This window comes from Camelus dromedarius, chromosome 29 (genome assembly GCF_036321535.1).
Source record: "Camelus dromedarius isolate mCamDro1 chromosome 29, mCamDro1.pat, whole genome shotgun sequence".
NCBI classification, from domain to species: domain Eukaryota; kingdom Metazoa; phylum Chordata; class Mammalia; order Artiodactyla; family Camelidae; genus Camelus; species Camelus dromedarius.
Window position 1 is genome coordinate 5,145,315 of NC_087464.1, and position 27,858 is coordinate 5,173,172.

Genomic DNA, 27,858 nt, shown 5'->3' on the forward strand with positions numbered 1-27,858 from the left:
TGAACACTGGTATGTATCTTTATGAATTACTATTTTTGTTTCCTTTGAATATATACTTAGAAATGGATTTGCTGGACCATATGGTAGTTCTATTTTCAGTTTTTTGAGGAACCTCTGTATTGTTTTCGACAGTGTTGCACCAATTTATATTCCCACCAACACTGTAGGAGGGTTCTCTTTACTCCACATCCTTACCAATACTTGTTATTCGCAGACCTCTTGATGACAGACATCCTGAGGAGTTCCAAGTATCCTGGGCTGATGTAAGCCCACTGGTGAGTGGGGAAGGTGCCCAGGGGATCTCAGGGCTGACTGCCCACCACTGAGTGAAGCCAGGTCCCAGGATCTCCGCCTGCAGGGCCCAGGTGTCCCAGAGCTGATGTGGAACCACTGGTGAGTGGAGCCAAGGCCCAGAGGGTCCTAGGGCTGGTGCCTGCCCGTCAGTGTGCGAGGCTGGCTGCAGCTCACAAGTGGGTGCAGCTGGGTCCTGGGGTCTCTGGCTGCAGGGCCCTGGGGATCCTGGTGCTAATGAGCCAGAGGGAGGATTCCAAATGGCACTTGCTGGCACCAGTGTCCACATGGTAGAATGAGCTCCCCAAAATGGATACCACCACCATCTGCATCCCCAGGGTGAGCTGTGGTTGCTGCTGGCCTCTCCAGAGACTCCCCAAGATCAGATAGGCCGTCTGACCCAGGCCCCTTTCAAATTACCGCTTCTGCCGTGGGTCCAGGAGAAGGTGAGATTTCGTGTGCGCCCTCTGAGAGTGAGGTCTCTATTTCCCACAGCCCTCTAGGTCTCCAGAAAGTAAGCCCCATTCGTCTTCAAAGCCAAACATTCTGGGGACTTGTCTTCCTGGTGCAGGAGCCGACAGGGGAGACTGATGTGGGCTCAGACCCCGCACTCCTTGGGGGGACTGCTGTGACCGTAGCTGCCCTCCCTTCTGTGGGCCGCCCGCCTGCCCTCCTGTGGTTCCTTCTTTGTCTCTTCAGTTCTGGAAGATCCTTTCTGCTTCTGGTCTTGCTCATCCTAGCTGCTCTGTAAACAGCTGTAGTTCTGGTGCCTCTGAGAGGAGGAGAGCCCAGGGCTTACAAACTACTTGGCCATCTTGGCCAACCCTCTCTCAAACGTCCCTCAACCTTTTAATTCTTTAGTATACAAATACTCGTTTAACCTTTCACATGATTCTTTTTCAGGAAATAAAAAAGTGGAACTGTCCAATTCATTCCTGAGCACTTACTCATTTCTCAAAGAACTATAAAAAAATGTGCATTTTCTAAGGGAGAACATCTGAAACTAAAGAAAGTTGTGCGTATGTCAGGTGGACGGGGTGAATTCAGGATCACCTTGGATGTAACCACCATCTCAAGCTACAGACCTGCATTTGCCAATACCAGCGCCACTATATGCAGGACTGCTGAGCACTTAAAATGTGGCCAGTCTTACCTGAAATGTGCTGAAATTGCAAGCTGTCAGTATGGAAAAAACCAAAGTACAGCATATCGATTTTTAAATATTAATTACATGTTAAAAACAGTATTTTAGATACACTAAGTTAAATAAGGTCCATGGTAAAATTAATTTCACCCATACTTTACATTTTTTAACGTGAAGAGTAGAAAAATTTTAATTACATATGCGGTTTGCATCACACTGCTACTGGACAATGCTGCTACAGATCTCCTAAGAGTGACTCTAGTGAATAGACTGACCTCCTATGAAATTAAGTTTTATTGGGCATAACTAAGTGCCAAGCATTAAAGGGACAAAAAACCGGTTATATCCTACCCTTAAGAAAACTACAATGCAATAGGAGATGGGTAGACAACTACTTGAGGTATACATTCACCAGCTGCTGAGGACCAGTGGGGGAGATAAACTCCGCCAGCTAAGGAGCTCCACCTGCTTCTTTTCGGATAAAATCCCCAGGGCTTGGTACACAGTGGGGCACCAGGAAATGACTGAGCTTTGAAGAAGGAACAGGATGTCAATGGTTTCCAGTATGCTAAGATGAAGAAACTTTCCTCTGAGGACGCAAACAGAAGGATGGGGCACTACAGAGGCATAGCATATATTATTCTGGACAGTAAACAGCAGAAAGTGCTGGAGTTCTAAATCACAGGATTTTTATTCTTTTACCTTCACCTTTCACATAACTGACCATCAGATGTCAAGGAATATGAATTTGCCCTTAATTGGCCATACACAATATCTGTAACTCCAGGTTACCGCCAAAAGAACACAGCCTCAAATTATCTCCACTTAATACTACTCCCGAAGCTCACTTGGCTGAATTCAAGGAGAATGACTTTCTCGTTCCTCTGTCAATGTTTCTTAAAAATGTAATGCCAGAGGCCATGGCCCTCTGTTTCAAAAAACGCATTTTTAAAAATGCATATTAAGAGGAAAAAGAAAGAAAAAAATGTGTATCAGGGTCCTATCCCAGACTAAATGACTGAGCATCTCTGGTGGTCAAGGAAGACCCAGTGGGCTTCTCTGTGCAGTACGCCTGGCGCTAAGCCATGCCTGCAGGCCAAATCTAGCTGGCTGCCCATTTTTCTAAATCAAGTTTCACTGGGACAGACACACCCATTTGCTTATCTACTCTCTATGGCTGTTTCTGCAATACAACTGCAGACCTGAGTAGCTGTGACCTGCAAGGCCTAAAACATTTATTTATTATTTGGCTCTTTACAGCCAAAGTTTGCTCACAATGTTCTAGATACTCTAAATTTTATTCTGCATCAACTCAGAATACCAAAGGAAAGATATGTGAAAGTATAACTCTGCAGCCCCAGAGGATGAAGTCAACTGAATTATGCTTTGGCAGGAGTCTCTGGGCTTGCAGTGACAGGTCTATTTTTAGAAACCTTCAAAACCAATTCCTGGAGGGATGGTTGTTGAGGACGTCCATTCTGTCACTGTCTCTCTTTGATGAGGCCCAGAGGCAACACAGCTCTGTGTTCCCAGCACAACAGTGACCAGGTTTAAACACCAAAGAACTATGAATTACACACTCATTTTGTCTCTGCGTATTTTTTGATGACACTTGACTGGGTTTGTCCTCCCCTCGGGGCAAAAGAAAGCTGCAACACAAGAAGAGCCCACAGCCTGGAGCTTACACTCATCTTCCAGACAGCAGTTCTCAGACTGCCCGCGTATCACAACCACAGCTGTGATGAGCCAGTATGACATGTTTAACACATTCGGAAAATCAGATTCTGTTTTCTTTTCTGAAAATTCAGGATCTCCCCCTACTTTGTCTAAGCTAATGAGATACGGATCTGCAGTAAATAACTGAGCATTTTCCCACAACTGACAACACCACGAAGAGCAGCAGAAAGAGATACATACTTTAGCTAACTGAAGTGTCATATTTTATTTTGCTTATTTAAAAACTAAAAAGGTATTAGGAAAAAACAAATGTAATGTGATATGGTCAAATTACACCCATGGTCTCAAATGATCCAGCTTACACCTTAAGAAATTATAAAAAGAAGATCAATTTAAACCCAATGTAAGCAGAAAAAAATTTAACATTAAAGTAAGAGCAGAGATCAATGAAATACAAGGCAGAAAATTAAAAATATCAATAAAAATAAAAGGTAGTATTTTGGGGGAAAAAAATCAGTGAATTGTTAAGCCTCTAGCCAGGCTGACCAAGAAAGGAGACACAAATTACCAACATCAGAAATGAAACCCAGACCACCGATCCATACCCTAAAACATTACAGTAAGGGAATGTATGGACAATTTTATGTCTACAAATTTGACAATTTAGATAAAAGGGACAAATACTTTGAAAGATACAAAATACCAAAGCTACCCAAAAAAGTTCCCAAAAGCTAACAAATACATAATGTGAATAGTCACATAAAATTAAAGAAAATGAATTTATAGTTAAAAGCCTTCTCACAAAGAAAACTCTGGTACCAGATGGCCAAAATAGTGAATTCTACCGAATATTTAAGGGAGAAATAACTTCAGCTGTGCATTAACTCTACCAGAGAGCACCACAAGAAGGAATACTTCCTGCTTGTTTTGAGGCTAGCAGCTTTCCTCACTCCAAAACCAGATAAATACAAGAAAAAGTACTAATCTCTCTCATGAACAAAGAAACAAACACCTTCATGAAAACACTAGCAAATTAACCCAGCAATATATAAAATGAGTAATAGGTCGAATTTATCTTGGGAATAAAAGGCTGCTCAATATTCAAAAAGCACAAAATTGACCATACCAACAGACTAAAAAGAAAACTCATGACAGTCTCAATCAATACTTGCAAAAAAAGCACCGGGCAAAATCCACCATCCATCCATGATTTAAAACAAAACAAAAGAAACAAACAAAAAACCCATCTCTCAGCAAAGTAAGTATAAAAGGGAATTTCCTCAACCTAATAAATGGCAAAACTGAAATACTGGGGAACTTCCTTAACCTCACAAAGTGCATCTACACAAATCCTACTGCCAACATCATACTTACTGGTGAAAAAAAGGCTTTCATCTAAAATTTGGAATAAGGCAAGGATGCCTGCTTACTGTACCTATTAAACATCAACCTGCAAGCCCGAGCATATCATCAGAAAAGAGGAAATAAAACTGCCTCCATTCACAGATGACATGATTGTCAACACCGAAAAATGCCGAAGAATCTACAAAAAAAGTTCCCGGAACTCGTAAGTTTAGAAAAGTAACAAGTTCACTATTAAAAAAAAATAAAATCAGTTGCATTTCTACATACTAATGAACAATCAAAAACTGAAATTTAAAAAACACCATTTATAATGGCTCGGGGAAACATGAAATACACTTAACTAGAAATCTAACAAAATCTGCACAGAAGCTGTATATTTGAAAACTATACAACAGCAATAAAGGAAATGGAGAGAGATATCACATTCATCGTGTGGACTACTCAATACTGTTGTCAATTTTCCCTAAGTTGATCTGTAGATTCAATGCAATCCCAATGAAAATCCTAACAGATTTTTTTCTTTGATAAACTTATTCTAAAATTCATATAGAAAGGCAAAAGAACTGGCCAAAACAATTAAAAATAATAATAAATTTAGAGGACTCACACTACTTGATTTTCACATTTAATATAAAGCTACAATAATCAAAGCAGAAGGACAGACACACAGATCAATAAAACAGACAAGGGAAAGACCCACACATATACGGTCACTGATTTTTGAAAAAGTAGAAAGCAACTAAATGAAGAAAGGATAACCTTTTCAAAAAATTGGACAGCCGTATTAAAAAAAAAATCCCTGCCTTTACCTCTTAATACAAACAAAGTGTAATCTAAACAAACAAACAGACAAAAACTTCCAGAAGAAAACAACAGGAAAAATATTTGGGACCTTGGGTTTGGCAAAGACTTCTTAGATACAAAACCAAAAGCAAAACCAATAAAAGCAAAAAGTAACAAACTGGACGCTATCAAAACTTAAAACGTATGCTCTATAAAAGATACTGTTAAGAGAAGGAAAAAGGCAAGCCACAGATTGAGAAAAAACATTTATTTGCAAAATAATAACCTGATAAAGAACTTTTATCCAGAAGATATTAAAAGCTCTTAAAACTCAAGAAGTGACAACTTCTGTGCCCCAAGGGACACAATCAACAGAGAGCAAAGGTCACCCAAGGAATGGTAAAAAACATTTACAAGTCATATCTCTGATAAGGGGTTAATTACCAGAAAATAAAAACTCCTACAACTCAACAAATAAAAACCAAATAACCCAACTGAAAAATGGACAAGGGAACTGTGAATAGACGGTAAACTTAATATTGTGTATATGTTACCACAGTTTAAAAAAAAGTATAAAAATTAATAAACAGAAACTTCAATTAAAATAGAGCTGGGAGGCCAGAAAGGAGAGCCTCCCAAGCACTGTGCTATTAGCAGAGCCCAGGGGAAGACAGATCTCCTCTCCTTGCCTAGCAAGAGCTCAGCCAGTGAGACACTGCCAAACTCAGCCAATGAAAACCCACTACACTCCGAATTCTCAATTCTGCCAATGGACTCTTTGTTTACTGCACTCCTCCAACTTCCTGTTCCCCTCTACAAAAGAGTCCTCCTCTCCATTTCTGCTGGGGTCTTGCACTATGTCTCCCCGGGGATGCAGACCCTAAATTGCAATTCTTTGCTGATCCCAAGTAAAACTATTTTGCTGGAGAAATAACTGGCAGTCTGCTTGTTTAAGGTCAATGTAAGAAAACAAACAACCCAATTAAAAACGGGAAAAAGATGTGAACACATTTTACCATGGAAGATACATGGATGACAACTAAGCACAGAAACAGATATTCAACATTATTAGTCTTTAGAGAACTACAAATGAAAACCACGATGACGTACCACTACACATCTATTAAAACAGCTAAAATTAAGGAGGGAAAAAACCCAACCCTGGTAATACCAAGAGCTGGTGAGGGTACAAACCACTGGAGCTCTGAGGCATTGCTGATGGGGACGTAAATGTAGTGTGACAGCTTCTTACAAAAGTTAAAACATTCACTTACAGAAAACCCACAGCAATTCCACTCTGAGGTATTTAACCAAGAGAAAAAATTTCTGTTCATACAAAAACCTGTACACTAGAGCAGATTTATTCATAATCACCAAAAACTGGAAACAGCCCCAATGTATCAAGACCAGAGAATAAAAAAGCAGATTATCCTACACTCATACGATGGAATGCTCCTTAGCAGTAAGAGGGAACTAGCTACTGACGCTAGTAGCATGATGGAGAAATCTCACATGCATCAGGCCAAGAAGTCAGCATCAAAAGGCTGCGCATTGTATGAGTTCACCAACATGACATTCTGGAACAGAAAAGACATCAGTGGTCGCCAAGTGCTGGAGGTGAGGGGACAGGGTCACTATAAATGACACAAGGGAAAGGTTCAGGGTGATGGAACTCTTCTCTGTTTTGTTTGTAGCAGTGCTTATATGACTGTTATCTGACTGTAGGTGTTTGTCAGACTCAGGACCATACACTAGGATGAATAGTACTATGTGTAAATTGTATCGATAAAAATAATAAACGTATTAAGCAAATAAATGCAATGTAAAAAAAAATCAAATTAGTCTCTTGCAACCAGCCAATTAAACATTTTTAAGGTATGAAGGTATAAATTTAATTTGATTTAAATATGCTACCTATCAGCACATTTCACACAGGCCATACCTTAGCTCTACAAATTAAAAGTCCAGGTTAGTATTATTTAATGATTCCTTTCACCACTTAGGGAGACACACACAAAAAATCGGCTATATCTTATCTGAAATCACTGGTTTTTAATAATTCATTTATCCATGATCTATTATGTGCAGATTCAAACACTCAGGAGATAATCAGGGCAGGATTCAGGAACATGATTTTCCCAGTTCCGTTTCCCTACTAATGGATTTAGCTGGGAGAAATAGTTAAGTGTGAAATATTTAAATATCCCCTAATCTTTTCCCGTACCTTCCCTAAGGAGAAGGAAGGGTAGTCAGCAGAGTCAGCTCCCTGCAAAGGGAGGGAAGGGGAGACTGGTGGGAGCAGTACTTGGTGTCAAGCATGATTAGGTGACATTAGCTCCATTTTAACCAAGGCATTAGAAGCATGTTGGCTCACTCGCCCATTTCTAAAGGGAATCACGCAGCACTGGGATTCAAATTCAGGGCGGTCTCCTTTCAGACAAAGCTCTTACTCTCACCACCTTCTTGCTGTTTGCTTTCTGCCCAGCTGCAACTGTTAAAGCAAAGCTTGGGTCCACATGCTTCAAATCAACGAGCACCTTTTAAGATTTTACTGCTCACAAGACTCTGTTCGATTCTAAATCCCAAGCCTACAATACATGTACGTACACTCAGAAAGGCTGAAACAGTTTACAATTTCCACCAATGTACAGTGTCTTTTATCTGATCACTCAAAATTATAAAAATAAATCACTTCATTTCTTCAGTTGTGATTAAAAAGAGCAATATACAAATAACCACCAAAAGGATATGTGAAAAAGTAATCATGTTCACTTTTGACCTTAATAAAGAATTTATTGCAACTCGAACTGTAAACAAAGGGATATAGAAAAGTTCTTCCCCTTTCCTCTGGCTTCCTGACATGTGGCTTTCCTCTATTGTTCCCCAAGCCTCCAGTATCCTGAGTTAAACACACAGCACTCACTCCAACTCACCCTGTGAAGCGTCACCGTGTGCTGTTCCCATATAGCTGTTTCCTCCATCGCTGTGTTCTGGTAAAGGAAAAGAAAAACAAGTAATTACCTTTTAAGACAAGGTCTTTAACAGAGTGAATGAGAACATCCAGCAAACAATTTAGCACACTGCAAGACCAAGATCCATAGTTTTAATACTAGATACTCTGAAAAGGGCTTAATAATTATACAAGGGTTTTGCTTGCTTTTGTTTTTGTTTTAAGAGACAGGAAACTACACACAGGAACTTCCTTTGTTTTTAACTTAATTTGGACAGATGCCACTCTATAGTCATTTCATGCCAGCTGCAATCAGTGTTCAAGCTAATTCTGCAACTTTATAGTTAACATCAGACAGAAAAGAATAGAAGTTGGAATGCTATTTTTTTAAGTATCTAATGCTACATAAAAACACTGCAAAGCATTCCTTACGTTGTGCAAAGGAAGGAAAAGTCGAACATCTCTGAACCCAGCAATTAAAAATATCCATGATACAGGAAAACAGGTAAGACCATTTGATAGATTTGGTCAATGGTTGCTTCAGTATCAGGTAAAACGCTACTGCTCCACCTAGTTTCAGTTTTACTGCAGAATTACCTTCTCAAGATTTGTTTATAACACTAAAAAATAAAAAATTTTAAAAAAAGGCTTTCCTAGTATACATCTCATGCACACACGCCCATGCCATACAGAAGAGAAAAACAAACAATTCCAACCCCTGCCCCCAAGAACTGCCTTAAAATTAAAGTGATTCAACTTCCAACAGAGGTGCTACTCAAACGTCAGTGAAGTTCAGGTTCCTCCCCTGTCAAGAACTTCTTACGAAAGAGGGAATCAAATGACTACCCAAGGGGTGAGCACTGAAGAATTCAAAGTATATTTCTTATACATTGGGTTAATTGCTCTTGGAGGCCTAAAGTGATTCAAAATCTCTTTTAATGTTAACCATCTTCTGGAATTGGGGTTCCTAAACATACATATATTTACAGTTTTTAAAAAGATTTTGCAAAAAATAAATTTAAAAAAAGGAGGAGGAGGATATAGCTCAGCGGTACTGTGTGTGCTTAGTATGCACGAGGTCTTGGTTTCAATCCCAGTATCTCTTCTAAAAATAAATAAATGAATAAACCTAATTACCTCCCCCCTCAAAAAAAGGCTTTTGCAGACTTATCCAAAAGCAGGGTGGAAAGGGAGGCAGCTGAGCACGCTGTTGCCAGAACACCACCCGGTACCCACTGTTACACTGTCTAGTCCTGCTACGCGACTGTCACTAGCATCACCAGAACGTGGCCCCACAGTGCTGCCTGGGGCCCATTTCTCCTTTCCCACAGCAACTTTAATCAAACATTAATGCTGCTTTAGAAAACAAGTCCCTAATAAAGAAAGCCCGTTTCCCTAAATTCAAAGCAACAAGATGAACTTCCCTGCCGGATGAATAAGAGAGGGAGAGAAAGGATCTCTCTGTTCTCTCCCGTAGATAAGAACTGTCCACCAGCGTTTTGTTTCAGGCTTTCAGTCAAGCGCAGTGAAATCTCCTTTGAATGAGACTTCTGCTGGAAACAAAGCTGTTTTGTTTTGTTTTTTTAACAAAAACTGATCAGGATTTATATATTTAAAAAAAAAACTCCCCCATTAGTGTGACAGTGATGATACGAGTCATTCTGCTAAACATCAGGAGTCCCACTGAAATACACAGGCTAAAAACACCGGTCTGTCCAGTCTTAGCTGAGAACTGCCTGCAGGGCTCTGGGCTCCCCTCCCCGGCCCCGCCTCTGTAGCAAGCAGCACGGTCCAGGGCCCTTTTAATTCCTCTCCTACCAGTGCAAAGTGACCTGATAACCAGCAAGCACCTCGACAGCATGTTCTTTGGTAAGAAAATGTATCATCCACCATATGCTTTTCATGGCCACACAGTTTTCCATTTAGCACAAGAATATTATCAAATGAGGACATTCATTTCACGTGAAGGGAGGAAAAGCAGGTTATGAAACAGCTTACATATTGTTATCCTAATTTTGTTTAGACATGAATGAAAAGAAAGGCTAAAAGGACACACAAAACGTTAACACTGACCATCTTCAAAGTGAAGGGATTACGGGGGATATTTTTCACGAGGCATTTTTTTGGCTTTCCTTTCTCCATTCCCAATCAGAAAAAAATTGTCGAAATATTTTAAAACACATTCATCAAATCCCATTTGAAACTCCAAATATGTATTTTTAACTTTGCTTTTCAGAAAAAAATCAAACAATACCTAAGAAGATTATTTTATGCTTTACTGCTAATTACAAAAATTATTTATTCTATTAGTAAGGGATTTATACATTAAGCTTCTAGAAGAGTATGGTAAGAGAAACTTATTTTATTTACATAAGGGGCAAAATAAAAATAGTAAAACAACTGTTCTCAGAATTTCAATCAAAATTAATGTTTCCTCAGAGAAGTATACACCTCAACCAACAAAACGGCTTCCCCCAAAAAGGGTAATATAATAGCTCACTTCTCTGTTAAAGTGAGACATGGCCTCATTAGCTTGATTCATCAGAATGAGACCACTGTACAAGAAAGCAAGCAACAGAGAAGGAAACATCAAGAAGGGTGGTCAGGGCCCCCCCCCCGAGCAGCACACGACACCCACGTAACCCACAATGTAGTAAGGTGGTAAGCCCTGCGATCCAGACCACTAAAGGGAAAACACGACAGGAGCCACCCATCTCTCTCCACTCTCATGTCGTGGTTTCCTTCAGAGGTAACAGCAGCACTGTTCTATCCATGGTTGTTCGTGTCACCAGGAAGACTTTATGAGGAGTTCTGAAGGAAGGGAGGGATGAACAAATGGCTGAACGCAGAGATCTGTGATAATACAAATATGGTCCAATAAAATGGGAGCATCTTGGTTGATGGGATACAAGTAGCTACTGTGAAATTCTTTCAACGTTGCTATGTTCAAAAGTGATCATAAGATGCTGGGTGGGGGTGGGGAGTCTTACAGTAAATCATTCAGAAATTAAAGGATAAAGCCGGTATAAAACATTTTTACTACTAAATTGGATACCTTAGAAATTTTGATACTTTTGATACTAATATTAAAGTTTCGATACTTCAGAAAAATGGAGATTTCCTTTGAAAGGATACCTAAGAAGCAACTGGCCTCTGTGGTAGAGAAAGAGAAATGGGGGGAAGGGGGTGCAGGGAATCTCTCATTTTCGCTGTGAGCCCTTTTGTAAGGTTTTACTAAGTTCATCTATTACTTATTCAAATAAATGATTTAAAAAATATCATCCTTATTGTAAAATTGCTTACTTGTCATTTCTCTTATTGGGGAAAAAAACACAGAATGCGTAATTGCATAACTCGCACAGGCTTTCCCGCTAAGGGAAGGAAGTCTCATCCCCAAAGCATTCTGGCCTGTGGGGAGACCGCAGTGAGAAGAGCCCCTCCTCCAGGAAGGGCTCCAGCACTCTCATTCCCAACAACTCTGAAAGACGCTGTTAAGCAGAAAATGAACTTAGCTAGAGAGCAGATTAGAGCCCAAACCTGCCATTAACTAGAAAAGTAACTTAGTTTCCTCATTTATAAAATTCGAGTGGGATGAGATCACCCGTGCAGCACCGCAGGCACCCAGGGTGACTGGGACCTGCGGCTGCTGGATTCCCAGTTCCACACACGTCTCTAAGTCAGCATCAACTGACCAGAATCACAATTTCTGAAGAAGCAAAAAGCTGCGTTTCAGAACCTGCCAAGAGTCTGTTTGGCCTCTTTGTTCTAAGCTCCAGCTGGCAGAGACACTACTCAGATCACCAACTCTGAAGGGCTTCCTGCCAAAACTTCAGATCCTAATTCGAGGCAGTTTCACTGTCCTTTAGGGCTGATTACAGCTCAAATGGGGAAAAGACAAGACGACACGAGAGCTGACAAGACAGGAGGAGCCCTCAACTGGGAGCAGACCAAATCCAAGACAGGGTAAATAAAGCAAGAGTTCTCCAAATGAAGAAAAATCTTAACTCCTTAACATTATCAAGATTTATAGTCAGATAAAATTGACCATCCTGGGGGAGGGTGCATAGTTTAAGTGGTAGAGCACATGTTTAGCACGCACAAGGTCCTGGGTTCAATCCTCAGCACCTCCTCTAAAAACAAATAAGTAAACCTAATTACCTCCCCCACTCCCCCAAAATTTACTATCCTGATGCCTGTAATTTCCAAAACAATCCATTCATTCATTTAACCCTTGGAATTGAATAAATTGGTCCTTCTTTCTCTGTAAGGGCTCAGGAAGGCTTGTAACACCACATAAACAGTGTACATGAGGCATCAAGGAGGATGGAGAGGACTGTTTGCTGTGCTGATCAGGGACTGAGTCCCCAAGAAAGCAAGAGCTGAGTTCCAGCTTGAAGGATGACCAGAAAAAAAGTGGGGAAAGATGTTTGCAGAAAAAAACAGCGTGTCAGCAAGGTTGTGGGTAACGCATGCAAAGCTGGCTTTGCTAATGCTGAGCCCTACAACTGGCAGAACAGGGAAAGGGCACAAAGAGAAGGTGCAGGACATCACCACAGGCTTGTGACAAAATGCGAAGGATTCCAAATTCGCTGGGAAGACACTGGAATTGGAGGCAGTCATGTGATACCATCAACTCATTCTGATGGCTGTGATGTGGAAGGCGGATTTGAGTCACAGAAACCAGCTAGAAAGTTAAAGCAGAAAAGGGGAGGAGTTCAAGATGGCTGTTAGGGTTCACAACTGGGCAGCTGAGTGAAGGAGCAGAAAGCAGGAAAGATGACAAATCCAGTTTCAGACATCTGTAATTTACAGTGCCTGTGGAAATACTGAAGCAGAGATGCAGGCAGGAGGCCGGAGGATACACAGGTCTGAAGATCGGAACTGGGATCTGGAGCAGGTAAGCATCTAGGAAGAATCAACAAAGTAGTACTGAACCCAAGACAAAATATCCAGTTACCAGAGGACCAAGATGACCCTGTGGACTACAAATATTTTAAGGGGAAAAAAAAAGAACCTAAGGAATCAGAGAAGAAGAGTGAGTGAGGAAGTAATACAAACATCATTTACTGTCCAGAGAATACAGCAAGACGAAATATTAAAAAGGAAGATACCATAAAATAACAGTTTCATATTTTTTAAATTGTTGGACTCTTAAATATTAAATATGTACCTAAAATAGTGTACTCAGTACTGACTCTTACATAAAGCACGTTGAACACTCTTTCCTGATGATTTGTGGTCCCCGATTAGGAAAACCAAATAGTAACGAGAAAGAATACTCCGGTAGCTCTGTATCTGGGTTCCTCCTGTAAGCAAAGCCACTAAGCTGAATTGTTTCTGAATTTGCCTGCCCTCCAAAGTTTTTGTTTTGTTCTTTTAGCTTCTTTCCATCCAAAATAGAAAGCAAGACCCCCTGTAGAGTTAAGCCTGAAGTCAGAACAATTTCAGTGAATCCAACAGATGACCCCTGCCCCCCTTTGACTTTTCAGTTAAGCATTTAATTTCAAACGTGATCACTGCTATGCAAATGAATTACAAAAAGACTAGCGTATGTGCAAAAACATGAGAGAAACATACACTTGGACTGAAGGGCTGTCATGGAAACTCTCAAAATGGAGATGTCCAGGGATGGTAAATAAAGATAAACCTAAAGTCCAATGAAGAGAGGTCTTGGAGATATACTCAGGGATTCAACATATGTTACATATTTAAGATAAGAACTCACTAAGCCTAAGAATTAAAAATCATGACCACAATAACAGTGCAGCAACTATAGGATGACAGCCTCAATAGGAAGTGAGTAAATTTAGCATCCAACACTCCACTATTCTCAACACCAGTTCAATTTCCAAATACTTTATTGTATCCACTTCTTGGCTGACAACTTAGGAGACAAACGATGAGATGGATATGATTACAAAATATTAAGAGCTGGAAGAAAGACATAGGTGGACCTAGAATATTTTTGGTTGATCAAAGTTAGAGATTTGCTTAAAATATAAGTTTACAAATAAATCACTACATCTGCTGCTGTCCTAAAATCAAAGTGAAAGAACACCAGCTTACATAAGTTACCGCTGTATGTGCACTGAACCTTGAGAAATTCTTATCAGGGATGGTTACAGACACTCTTGAAAACTCTTGAGTGCTTTCCAGTCACCAAAAATAAATCTGCTTTAAGTTGTCATTTTCTAATGGCTCAAGACAGACAAACGACGTGTGAAGTTGTCTCCAGGTAGAAGGGGAGAGAGAATGGGGTAGCCCAGACAAGGAAGTGATGCTGAAGACGAGGTAGTCAGCAAAAGTGGGGGGGATCCAAAATGGCAAATACACAGTAACAAATCAACCCAACTGAACCACACAAGAGCACCGCGACCACTCTGAAGAAGGCAGGGAAGAAAAGAATCTGAGTAACTGTGGAAAACAGCATCTGACTGAATGCTGGGAGGCCAGGCACAAAAGAACTGCACAGAAATTCTGCAGCCTAGGTAGAGTGAGTCCTTCTCCCTGGGGAACGGGTGAAAAATTTCAGCTGTTTCGTGTGTACACTACAAGTGAACACACAGATAATGTAGGTTGTGTTTCTCTTGTGGGAGGAAAATATCTTAAGTAAGAAATGGAGGGAGGCTAAAGGGAACTCTGATGTGCGATCGGAGTCTGAGGTATCAGTATAACCTGCGGTTTTACACACACAGACAGACACAGGCAGAGTCGTGCAGAAACGCACAGGCCCATTTCCCAGCTCTGTCTGCTGAGGACCTACCACAAGGAGAACCCACAGCAATGAGTACAGCCAGCGTGGAGACCTTAATTTCTAACTGCTATTCTCCAGTAAGATAAACCATGATTTCTTAGAGAAGGGTTGGTTCCAGGGCTAGGACAGGGAAAATACAGGGTGAACTGGAATATTATGTGGCACTAGAAATTAAGGGACTGCTCAAAAAATTATGGGGATTTGTCAAAGGAACACAAGAACCAACCTGAAAGAGCTTCTACAGGCCAAAGCCGGAGTAACCTGAGCAACAAAATGCTCACAATATTAGATTTTAACCCACAGAATAAAACAGACATCCATGCGGACATCATTAAACACATAAACGAGAAAGGGACAACTCTTTATGAGAGTAGAATCTCAGCTAAGAAATGTGGAAGGAAAAAAGGCAAACTGTACCAACAGATAAAGATCCACCCAGAGATGCTAAATTAGTGGTTGAATGTTTGAGGATTAACATGATGAGCATAGCCTCAAATCATCTCCTCCAAAATATGCATTAAAAACACACATAAGACAGCTCAACATCATGAACGAATACAGCTTTTACAGTATTCTTGCCAAAAAGGCACCACCTCATTTCAATGATGAGAAAATATCAGACAAACCAAACTGAAGGGCATCTGACAAGTTAATCAATTCTCTTCAAAAGTATAAAGGTATAAAAAAAGTATAAAGAGAGAAAACCGAGGCTTGGTTAAAGGTTCAAAGACACAAAAAGAACAACTAAATGCAACGTGGAATCCTGGAAGAGAAAAAGGATAAACTAGCAAAATTCAAATGCAGCCTGTAATTTAGTCATTACTGTATCAATGTTAATTTCTTGTCCTTGTTAACTATTCTACGGTTACAGTGATGTAAAACATAAGGGGACTGGAATGAAAGATATAAAAGAACTCAAATATTTTTGCAACTTTTCTCTAAGTCTACCATTAATCCAAAATTTAAGTCTTTCCATAAACAAAATGAAAAGACAACCTACAGACTGGGAGAAAATATTTGCAAATGATGTGACCGACAAGGGCTTAATTTCCAAAATACACAGACAGCTCATACAACTCAATAACAAAAAAAAAAAAAAAAAAATCTAATCAAAAAATGGGCAGAAGACCTGAACAGGCATTTCTCCAAAGAAGACATCCAGATGACCAACAGGCACATGAAAAGATGCTCAACATCTCTAATTATTAGAGAAATGCAAATCGAAACTACAATGAGGTATCACCTCACACCAGTCAGAATGGCCATCATCAAAAAGTCCCCAAAATAATAAATACTGGAGAGGGTGTGGCAAAAAGGGAACCCTCTGACACTGTGGGTGGGAACATAAATTAGTGCAGCCACTTGAAAAATAGTCTGGAGGCTCCTTAAAAAACTAAAAATAGAGTTGCTATATGATCCAGCAATCCCACTCCTGGGCATATATCTAGAAAAGACAAAAACTCTAATTCAAAAAGATACACGCACCCCAATGTTCAGAGCAGCACTATTCACAATAGTCAAGACACGGAAGCAACCAAAGTGTCCATCAACAGATGAATGGATAAAAAAAAATGTGGTGTATATATGTATCACATTATATATATTGTGTGTATATACATACACACACACACACACACACACACACACACACAGAGGAATAGTACTCAGTCATAAAAAAGAATGAAATATTGACATTTGCAGCAACTTGGATAGACTTAGAGATTGTACTGAGTGAAGTCTGAGAAAGACAAATATTATGATATCACTTTTATGTGGAATCTAAAAAGTAATACAAATCAACTTACTTATAAAACAAAAACAGACTCACACATGTAGAAAAGAAACTTATGGTTACCAAAGGGGAAAGCGGAGGGATACATTAGGAGTCTGCTATTAACAGATATACACTACTATATATAAAATAGGTAAACAACAAAGTCCTAATGTATAGAATGGGGAACTACAGTCAGTATCTTGCAATAACCTATAATAGAAAAGAATCTGAAACTGTACACTTGAAACTAACACAATGTTGTAAATCAACTATAGTTTAGCATGTAAACAAGTATTCACACACACACACCCTGAATGGTAATGACAAGATTAATAAGGAGCTGAAAATTGCGGGGAACAAAAGAACAGAATCTTGACCACACCTACTGTGAGCAGTAGAACATCTCAGAAGACATACATATGAGCAAATTCATCAAATTCTTATAAAAATCGAGAACACTCTTTAGCTGCTAAAGTGAGGAAAAGAATTAACCTATTAAAAAAACGTGAATAGTTAGTTCACACATCTGTTTTTAGTTTCTTAGTTTCTCAGGTTATTCCTCCTCCTTCACTAAACCATTATCTGATTTTCAAAAACATAAAAAATAAATTTAAAAAAACTCTTTAATTTCTACATAAGATACATGAAAAACCATGATACTTCTCTAACAAAGCACTCAATGAAAAACAGACCAAATTTGTACACTCAACAGGTCATATTTCTTTAAAATCACTTCCTCTTAATCCTAAATGTCTAAGGTAAGATGGTGACAAGCTGCTAAGCCTCACTGAGGCACACTCCATCAAGGAGCTCCCTCCTAGTTCCAAGACCAGGCAACTTGAGGCTGAAAATCTCACTACTAAGGTGGCAGTAGTAATAGATGAAGATTCAATAAGAAGGCAGTAAATATACCAGTTTTAATACAAGCCATCTGAGTATTAAAACTTATGACTTTTCACATACACAACAAAGAAGCATTATCATTTATTTTCAGATAAAACTGGGCTTTTAAAGTAACCAACTAATGTCTATCTAACCAACACAGTATTCATATTCAAAATATACAGGAATTCCTATCAATAAAGACAGGATGCCTAATAGAGAAGACGGGCTAAGAAATTGAGGAAGCACTTCAAAAAAGAAGATATCAATAGATAAACAAGTTTCTACTGCACAGCACAGAGAACTATATTCAATATCTTGTAGCAACCCATAAAGAAAAAGAGTATGAAAAGGAATATATGTACGTAGATGTATGACTGAAACATTATGCTGTATACCAGAAATTGATACATGGCAAACTATACTTCAATAAAAAAATAAAGTATGACTTTAAAGAAAAAAAAAAGAGGATATTAAAATGGCCAGCAAACATGTGGGGAAAGTGTTCAACTTCATTAATCAATAGGGTAATACAAATTAAAAAAACAATTAAATGTTCCTACACAACCATATAATAAGCTAGAAGAAAATGAGTTAATGAACAATCTAATCAGAACACTGCTAGCAGGAGTGTAAATTGGTACACCTGCTTTGGAAAACTGGCAATAATAAGCATATTCTATGATCAATCAACAGAAATGTGTACGTATGTGCACAAGACTTTACGTACAAGAATGTTCGCAACAGCACCAGTCTTAATAGCCAGAAACCAGAAACCATCTAAATACCCATCAACGATAAAACGGAAAACAATGCAACATTCACTCAATGGGCTATTACAAAGCCATGAAATGAAGTGAACAAACTACAACTACACAAACCAATATGGATAGACACTGTTCAATGCTGAATAAAAGAAGTCAGGCACAAGAACACAATTCTATTTAAGTTTAGTAACAGGTAAAATTGAAGACCAAACAAAACAAAACACCACTGCAAAAGAAAAACTCCTAGTGGGGAACTAGCCCTATCAAATTAAGGCCTCTTAATTAAGACATATACTATAAGGTCTCTACAATGAACAGTGTGGCAGTGGTGTGTGAGCAAACAAACCAGTGGGATAAAACGGAAAACCCAGAAACAGACCGTCATTAATAAACAGAAAATTAGTGTATGACAAAGGTAACATCTCCAGTCACTGAGGTAAAGATACATTTTTTAAAAAATGCTACTGAACATCTAGGTCGTCATTTGGAAAAAACATAAATTAGATCTATCTCTCACCATGCACAAGAATAAAGTCCAAATGAATGAGGAATCTAAATGTAAAAAAAAAAACCATACAAGTACTAAAAGAAAACTCAAGTGAATTTCTCTTTAATGTTGGTGTAGGGAAAGGATTTCTAACCATAACTCAAGGTCTAAGAGAAATAAAGAACATAAGAAATAAAAAATGTCTGCCTGACCAAAAAAGAAACACAGAAACAAAACACCATAAACAAAGTCAAGAAAACTGCAAGACACACCACGAGAGCCAATACCTGTAATATGTAAAGAAATTTTAAAAACTGCAGGAATAAGCACAAAATACAATAGAAAAACAGGAAGATACTTTGCAAAAAGGATGCTAAAATTTGGAAAATGGTCCACACCTGGTCATAATTAGAGAAATGCAAATTAAAATAACACCAAGATGCCATTTCTTACCTATCAAACCAGCAAAAATTAAAAAATAAGACAAAACAGTCTACTTGTAAGACTGTGAGGAAACATTCACTCTCACACACTTCCAGGGGGAATACACAGTCACACCACCTCTCTGGAGCCAGATTCGGCAAGACCTAGCAAAACTAACATGTACTTAACCTTCTAACCTAGAGATCCCACTTCTAGGAAGTCGGCCCTGAAGAGAAACCTCCAACAATGTGACTGTGCGTGTGCACCAGCTGCTCACAACCAGAACGTGTGTAAGTGCACTACAGCAACTATCCAGGTGACCAAGCACCTGAGAGTGGAGGAGAAATTACAGCACATCCACACAATGGAGGACTCTTAAGAGGTTCAAAAATAAAGCAAAGTGCAAAAACATCAACAGTGTTCCATTCTTCACACGAGAAAGAAGGGATTATAAGATTACACACATGCATCTACTCATTTCTGCAAATTAGATCCAGAAATGATAAACCAGAAACTAAAGAAACTGGTTATTTACAGAGTAAGTGGGAACGCGGTGGAAGAGAGAAGAAAGTGGACTCAGGGTCGCAGGGATGAGGAAGTAAGGGCATGTCTGAGCATATATTGTTGCGCAGCTACGAACTACAGTAAAGTTTCACATACCCCCAAATAACAAGTATATAGTTAAAATCAACCAGGATGAGGTAGTGGTCCTGATGATGGGAACCAAAATGGAATACAAACAGCAGCAAATAAACCTATTACAAATGAATACCACAACTGAAGAGGATGGGGAAGAAAGTAACTAGAAAACAGTACTTTGACAGATACTCTAATGTGAAAGACCGAAAGATCTGTATACAAATATTATACTCTAGTTCTGTTTCTCACAGGGGTAGGATGGGTTAACTCACTAATTACAGGTACATCAGGACTAAATGAATAACTGAATAGACTCTAGACAAGTTGTTTCCTCACTGTCAGAGAAAAAAGTTACAAAAAAGGGGAAGGCTAGACTGAAATGTGATGAATAGGAACTGAGGTGTCCATCTAAACTCAAGGTTTTTAGTACAAGTACAGATAACTAAACACATGAGGAAGAAGGGGCAGCTCTTCCTTGCAGAGTAATGTAGAAGAAATGAAAGAAATACGAAGTCACTATTAGAGGAAAAGAACACAGTATTAAGTGCTGCAAGCAAGATCAAGGAGCATTACCAGTGGGCAAGGGTCTGGAGAGAAGCGATCTCAAAGTATCTGGCCCGAGACATTTACCAATCACAGAGGGAAAACAGTAAGTACCTTATGAAATGATCAAGGTTACCACACCAGTAGTAAGACATAAATATCACATACTCTTTCCTTAATCTGATGCATAACCTCAATCTAATCACAAGGCAGTGTCAGACAAACCCAAAAGGAAACAGTCACATTTACAGGAAACAGGACAAGAACTGTAACTATCACAGGGAAGCAAGCACTGAAATCCAGACTAAGAAATTCTACAGGACAAACAATTCTGTTTCTCACCAATAAAACTGCAACGTGGGTGGCAAGGACAAAGACACACACAGAGCGAGATGGGTGAACCGTACTGTCTAAGAGGCTTAGCAGACATACCAATCACCATGGGAGGACTTGATTTGGATCCTGATTTTTTAAAAAATACATTAAAAAAAGAAAGTTGATATTTAAGACAATTAGAAACTTGACATTGACTAAATGTTGGATTTTTGATTTAGAATTTAAAGTGTGATAATGGTAATACAGTTTTTTTTTTAAGAGTTCTTATCTTTTAGAGATATAGACTCAAACATTAGCTGATGAAAAGACATGCCTGGTATTTGCTTCAAAGTAACGGGAGAGAGGATACAACGGTCAGGTGTAGAGAGGGAATGAAACTGGTTGTGAACTGGTAACCACACCTTGTGCAGGGACTGTGGGGATTCACTATACTCTTCATCTACTTTTGTGTGGACTTGAAAGTTTTCCACTTAAGAAAAAGGAAGGTAATTTGAGGGGACTAGAAATTAATTACCGAATCTAGGAAAGACCCAAACCAAGACTTCTGCTCCCAAGATGCAGGCCACAGAGCACATTTTCCACAGGCTGGCTTCTCCACAGCGGCCTCCTCTTTGAGGGAAGAAAGATGCAGCTAGACCTGGGGGTGCACGAGTGCGTTCTGGGAGTCCTGGGCTGAATTTAGCCTGGTCTGTTACCAGGAAGTGAGCCCAGAGTAGAAACGGCACCTCTCGTCTAGGAGGGGCAGACGTCAGATACGACTCAGAGAACCAGCAGGCAAATGTGTTCGAGATGCTGTCAGTGAAATCAAAGGAGAGGGAGAGAGGGACAGGGAGCTTGAAGCCGAGTTTGGACCTCACTTCAAGGCTCAGGATGAGGAAAAGAGCTGGGATGGGGCAGTGAGGAAGCTCCGGTCTGCCCACTTATGCCTCGCAGCTGCTGGGACAGCGGAACCAGTCAGGCAGGAAGTCCAACCACAGCTGTGGCTTCTGAAGATCTAGAAAGAACCTGTGGAACCAGAGGTGGCAGCTCACCGAATCAGAATTACCTTCACCAGCCACCGTCTAAAATCTCAGGGGAAGGTATGCGCTGACTTGATCAAAGGCACAAAGACTCTAGAAGTAACAGGACCAGCTCAGCTGCATACCAAGCCTGAGAGTAACTACAGGAACATTCCTGTGGTGAAGGTTCTAAGACTTGCAGTTGTTTTCAGATGGGGCTCCTTCAAGGAGATTACTACATCCATTGGTCCTGAGCCAGGACTCAAGGCTGAAGTCACCGCTGCAGATGCTTAAATCAACCTTTTTAACAAATTGATAATCAGTTGTTAAAAAACAAAAAAGCAATTGGCAGAGACTCTAGGTGCCATGAGGGATGGAGGTGGGGACGCTTTTCAGGTAGAGAAAACAGCATGTGCATGAGCCCGAGGGCAGGAAAGCGCTTTTTTCGTTCAAACCACACTTGAGAGTTTATTCTATGCCAGACACTGTGTTAAGCTCCATGATAAGAGGACACGTTAACGTGGCCTCTGTGTTTTTGGAGCTCACAGTCTAACATAAGAATCGGACAGTCCAAAACTCTCACAACAGCATGTACTGTCACAGGCTTAGATCAAGGAAAGGAAATGAGTGCCCTGAGAGCAACTCACGAGGAATCTGGCAGGAAGCTCCGTACCTGCTGTGAACTAAACACAGCACAGCCCAGTGTGAGGACAGAGACCAAGGGGGAGAAAGAGTCAAGCTGAGGCCAGAGGGGTCTCTGGGGCCAAATAACCCTGTAGCACTTTACTGATTGTATTATGCATGCTGGTCTTTTACTGCTAAAGGCAATGAGCCTAGAAGTCCTAGGATAAGTATTTGTACCGGGGCACGGGGTACTCCCCAAACTTGGATTTTGAGATCATTTTAGAAAGAAAGATCATTTTAGAAAGGGGGGTGACGGGGCATGACACTACTTAGGAGGCACAATGGGAATACATAGAATATAATGGGTGTATGGGCCTATGTGTTCGGCGGAGTAGTGTGTATGTGCGTGCGTGCGTGCGTGTGTGTGTTTGGAAGGGGGGTGTAAATGGTAGAAACAAATGGATGGAACAAGTGGAGAGACGAAGTGCTCAGGAGGTAAAAAAATGAACAGAACAAAATCATTTATCGTATTGGATGAGTACCCCAAATGAGCCAGGTGCACTGAGTCTGGCTAGTCCTTAATCTCTATTTCCTGATTCATCAGACTAAAGACTGCATCTCTTACTTAATGCTATTGTATAAAATTTTCAGAAGTATCTCAGGAGCTCAAGGACCTTCTCTGAAACCACAGAACATATTGCTGATCTGGCACTCAACCTACAGGCCAAACTCTGTCCAGTATAAAATAAATACATATACATAAATCAGGTAAATGTCTGTACACTTGTGCACAGAAATGCCCAATTCCTACATGCCTCTTTTCTGATATTAAGATGGGCTTCACTTAAAATGTTTTTAAAAGACATAGCTAAGATAATGGCTCACTCTATTCTGAGTGCTGTGCTAAGTGTACAACAACCCTGCGTTTTACAGATGCAAAACCACTATCAACTGATAGACTCAAGATAAAGACTCCAGAACCTAAACCCGTAAAGTGACAAAGACTTAAGGGTTATTCGGTGGTAACCTCTTCAGTCCTTATATTACTTGATCTCTCTGCGCAGCATCTGGCCTGTCAACAGACAAGGTCCCTCTCCTAAAACTCTCTGTCTACCTCCTGATGGCCTTTCTCTGTGCCCTACACTCAGACCTCATTCAAATTAAGAACCTGTATACACCAAAAGACCATTAAGAGGACCACCAGATTGGGAAATATCCCTACAATGCATATAATCAACCAGCTTTTATCAAAAAAAAAAAAAGTAAATCAGTAAGAAGATAATCAATCCCAAAGAAAAATAGACAAAGGACTGGAACAAAGCATAAACACGGAAAGTTGCTCAATCAACTTCATCTGGTCAAAAACTGCAAATTAAAATTACAATGAGACTTACTAAAGACCAATTATAAAGGCTAAAATTAAAGTCTGATAATAGCAAGTTTTGGTGAAAGTGCAGAGCAACAGAAACTCTCATTCACTATGATGCAGAGTGTAAACTGGTACAATCTCTTTGGGAAAGACATTATTTACTAAAATTGAAGACACTCTAAATCCAGCAGCAATTCTATCCCTAAATACATGTCTTAGACAAATATGTGCACATGTTACCAAGAGACATGCAGAAGTGTTCAAGGAAACATTATTCTTAACAGCCCAAATCAGTAAATAATCTAAATGTCCAACAACAGTAGAACAAACTGTGGTATATTCATACAAGAAAATACTAAACAGCAACGAAGATGAATGAATTCACATGCAACAACACAGGAGAGGCAAGGGAGGAAGCTTCTGAGGAGATGGCAATATTCTACTCCGTGATCTGGGTGGTGTTTACACGGGTGTTCACCATGTAGCAATTTATTAATGTACATTTGCTTTATGTACTTTTACACAGGTGTTATATTTCACAATAAGAAGACATAAAAAGTGAAGTCAGCTGGCAGCTTGTAAGTCAGGGTAATTTACATCAACTCTGTATTTACAACTGGTTCTGAAAAACTGGCAGATCAGGCCTGCCCTCCTCCAGGCCCACATCAGCTGGAGCGGGCCACACCTCCCGCTGTCAGATCAGCCTGTGCTCTCGGCCCAACGCCACAGCACCCTCTCTTCCGCCTTCATGATTCACGCTACACGTCCGGTCTGAGACTTGCCCAACTCGCCCAACGACATTCCACACAGACACTCCTTTCTCCCTGACAGTCCTTTACAACCCATGATCGTAAAAGCCTGTGCATGTATGAGTTACACAGCACAAAAGCAAGTGTGCGATTAGCTAGACCACGTAAATTTAACTTTAGATTCCTCACCTATAAAAGAGATTAGAGCAGCACCTGAAAGAATTAAGGTTAGATCAGATAAAGAAAATAAAACACTTAGTACTGGTCACAGAATTGGCAATCAGTTTTAGGAGGCTAATCTTTATTAGTAATACACACTTGTCATATTTACAACTCCAGTGAAAATCTGCTTGCCATGGCCACTGTCTTCTGATCTTACAGGAAATACAGCATCAAAATAGGGGCCGGTATACATCTGTTTAATTAAATATTCCAGTATGTTATCACGGTTTTTAAAAAAAACAGTAAATAAATCTTCCAAAGTTCCTTTACATGACACTGCTGGGAAAGATTTCCTACAATTCAATACTTGAAAAGTAGGTTGGTATTTACTTGCTTTTGCCAAAACACATATTTCTCCCATTGTGGCTTTTGCTGATCTGATCACTGTCAACTAAAGGGATCCCTATACCACGGAGTATGAAAATATGAAAATACACTTTAAGATGATGGATTGCTAAGACCTTTTAAGTCACAAAATGCCTGCAAAATTAAAATTGACTTTTCAAGGAAAACATCATATGAATATCAAAAACAGCTTACTACCTTTCACATAGTTGTTAGTGATCCAGTGACTAGCCAACGCATTTATCTAATTCTTGTCCCTCAGACAAGTATACCCATTTTTCTCCAAAACCTACAAAAGTCTAGTTCAAACTATCTTTTCCAGAAGCCAATCTGGCAGTAAGCCCTCATAAAATGGAATACTCTGAAAATCATCCGTGAATACAACCAAGCGAATGAACCAGTTACCCACACACTGACCATCTCACAAACACGATACTGAGCAAAAGAAGCCACACACAACAGAACCTGTCCTGGAAGACTCTGTAAAGTTCACAGGTGGAACTACAGTGTTAATGGAATGCACAATTAAGTGTCAAAACTATAGGGGAAAGCTAGAAAAGAAGCACTACAGAAGACAAGATAGGTGTACTCTTTGGGGAAAGGAGGGTATGACCCAGAAATGGCACGGCAGGGATTCCAGCACGCACCACCATGTACAGTATTTTATTTGTCGCTTTCTGCCCACATGGCTAATGTTCCAGGAGCACAGTACAGTGATATGCTCACTACTCTATACCAGCACGTAGGACAGTGCCTGGTACAGACTAGGCTGGCAAGAAATACCTGCTAAATATAGAATACAGTTTCAAAAATCCAAGTTGTTAGGTATTTCACAGCCTGTTAGACCCTAAATCTAACAGTAACAGCTGGCTTACTGTCCATTTTCCACGTCAGTATATTCAAGGAGTTATAAGCCAATTCTAATTACTTTATAATTCTTAATCTTTTTCTCCTACTGAGATACTTTAACTAAAGGCATGCATACGACCCTTTATGAATGTACCCAGATTCAAATGAAACATTTTTTTCAGAAATGAACAAGGAAAATGGCAGAAACTCATGTGTCACAGCAAGCCCAGGCCCTGGGTATGATTCCAGCACCTTCCCCAATCACAAAAGCACACAAGGATGTCACGTTATTATACAATGACCATAAGTGTGCTCATATTTATTTTAAGATTAAACTAAGCAAATTCTTTGGATCTTAAAAATGAATTACACATTTCACAACTGATCACAGTATACAGCAGCTGGAAACTACAAGCTTTTAGGGGTCAAGGGTCCAAAACAAAATGTGCTCAATGCTTGTTGAACTAACAAAAAGAAGGTCATTACTGATAATCTCCTGAATTTTAGAATAATAGAAAGCAATCATAAACTAAGTTTAATTCAGTCATCAGAAACGGTGTACAAACCCCAAAGATTACTGGTGACCATTCAAAAAAGTGAAAATTCTTCAAATAACCGAGGGAAAAAAATGAACTTTCTCTCTTTGGGAATGTATACTATTTTTAAAAAACAAAAACAGTAAATATTTCAGCAAATCAAAAAAAATGTTTTTAATTTAAGCCAAGTATATGCTAATCTTCTGTTCCTAGTTAGTCTCCATGTAAAATAAGGAACCAGAACAGTCAGGTCTTCATCTCCCTTCCGGGCAGGATAAATTGGAATGATGGAGGTCACTCATCAGTTGATTTACTTCCCCGCATTCTACCAGCATCAAAGAGGCAGGATGTCCTCACCCAGAACTGAAACACTTCTGCAACACCAATCAAAACTGATCCTTCCATCTATCCCAAAGTTCAGGGCTCCCTGAGATTCCGTAATTAACACTACCTGTATGACAGTCAGAACTGGTTATTAAACCTCAAATGGTGTTTTACCGTACAGTTTTTGGCAACTTTGGTTTTCCCATGTTAAAACAGTGCTCTGTGGTGTATCATTCAGAGTCCCTTCCTTTCATCCATTTTTAGGATATAAAATGAAATTTCCTTCCCATGTCATGTAATCACCACACACTTCTCATTATTAAGAATTTATCTCTTTAAGAAGGAATGGAAATAAAGCACCTGGCTAACCCATAAAGAAGCAACCTGAAGCCACTCTTCTCTGCAATAAATAAATTAAGAAGCCCTCTAGGTCAGAGACAGCAAAAGGTCTATTTTTATTGCCTGCTTACATTAGAAATACTGTACTGAAACACGCCGATTTTAGATTGCATTTAAAACTCAGTGAACTGTCCTAATGTTCTCTTTCTACAAGATTAAGAGTTGTTAAACAAAGAATTGTCTTTTGAAATTCAGAGATGCAAAGCAAGTTCTCGGCAAACATTTCTGAAATAACATACTAGGCATAAACTATCTTTTAATCTTCTTTAACATCTGATCAAAAACTCTGCTTATTAATAAAGAAGAGCTCTGCTCATTCCACCAGCTAGTCTTCACCCCACTCAACCCTGAGTGCGTACACACTACCCAAGCCTGGCAGGAGCTGTGACTGGCAGACACAGGAGGGTGGGACCACACTTGGATTTACAGCCGGGCTCCTGGTCTCTCATTAGACTGAATTTTTATCATGTCAGAGCTATGTCAATGAACAGGACTGTGTTTCCAAATTTTTCACCACAATTATTATTTTTAATAACATTTCCCTTAGCAGCATGGTGGTCTGTCTTACTTATACTCAGTTTTATTCTTAGAACTGTACTGAGTTTATCTTTGGTCTCTAAATAGTAAA

The 27,858-nt window shown here is 39.6% G+C and overlaps 1 protein-coding gene and 1 pseudogene across 7 annotated transcripts in view; one reads left to right on the forward strand and one right to left on the reverse strand.

The window, feature by feature from the left end:
* The window catches only part of TJP1 (tight junction protein 1), a 234,821-nt gene that overhangs the window by 63,841 nt on the left and 143,122 nt on the right, over nucleotides 1-27,858 (reverse strand). For all 7 annotated transcript variants that reach the window (XM_064480517.1, XM_064480516.1, XM_064480514.1 and 4 more), the window contains one exon: nucleotides 8,194-8,250. In XM_064480517.1, coding sequence (XP_064336587.1) covers nucleotides 8,194-8,241 — 48 coding nt within the window. In that variant the 5' untranslated portion in view covers nucleotides 8,242-8,250. The remainder of the gene's footprint in view (nucleotides 1-8,193; nucleotides 8,251-27,858) is intronic.
* On the forward strand, nucleotides 12,094-22,107 carry LOC116149360 (small ribosomal subunit protein uS10-like; annotated as a pseudogene).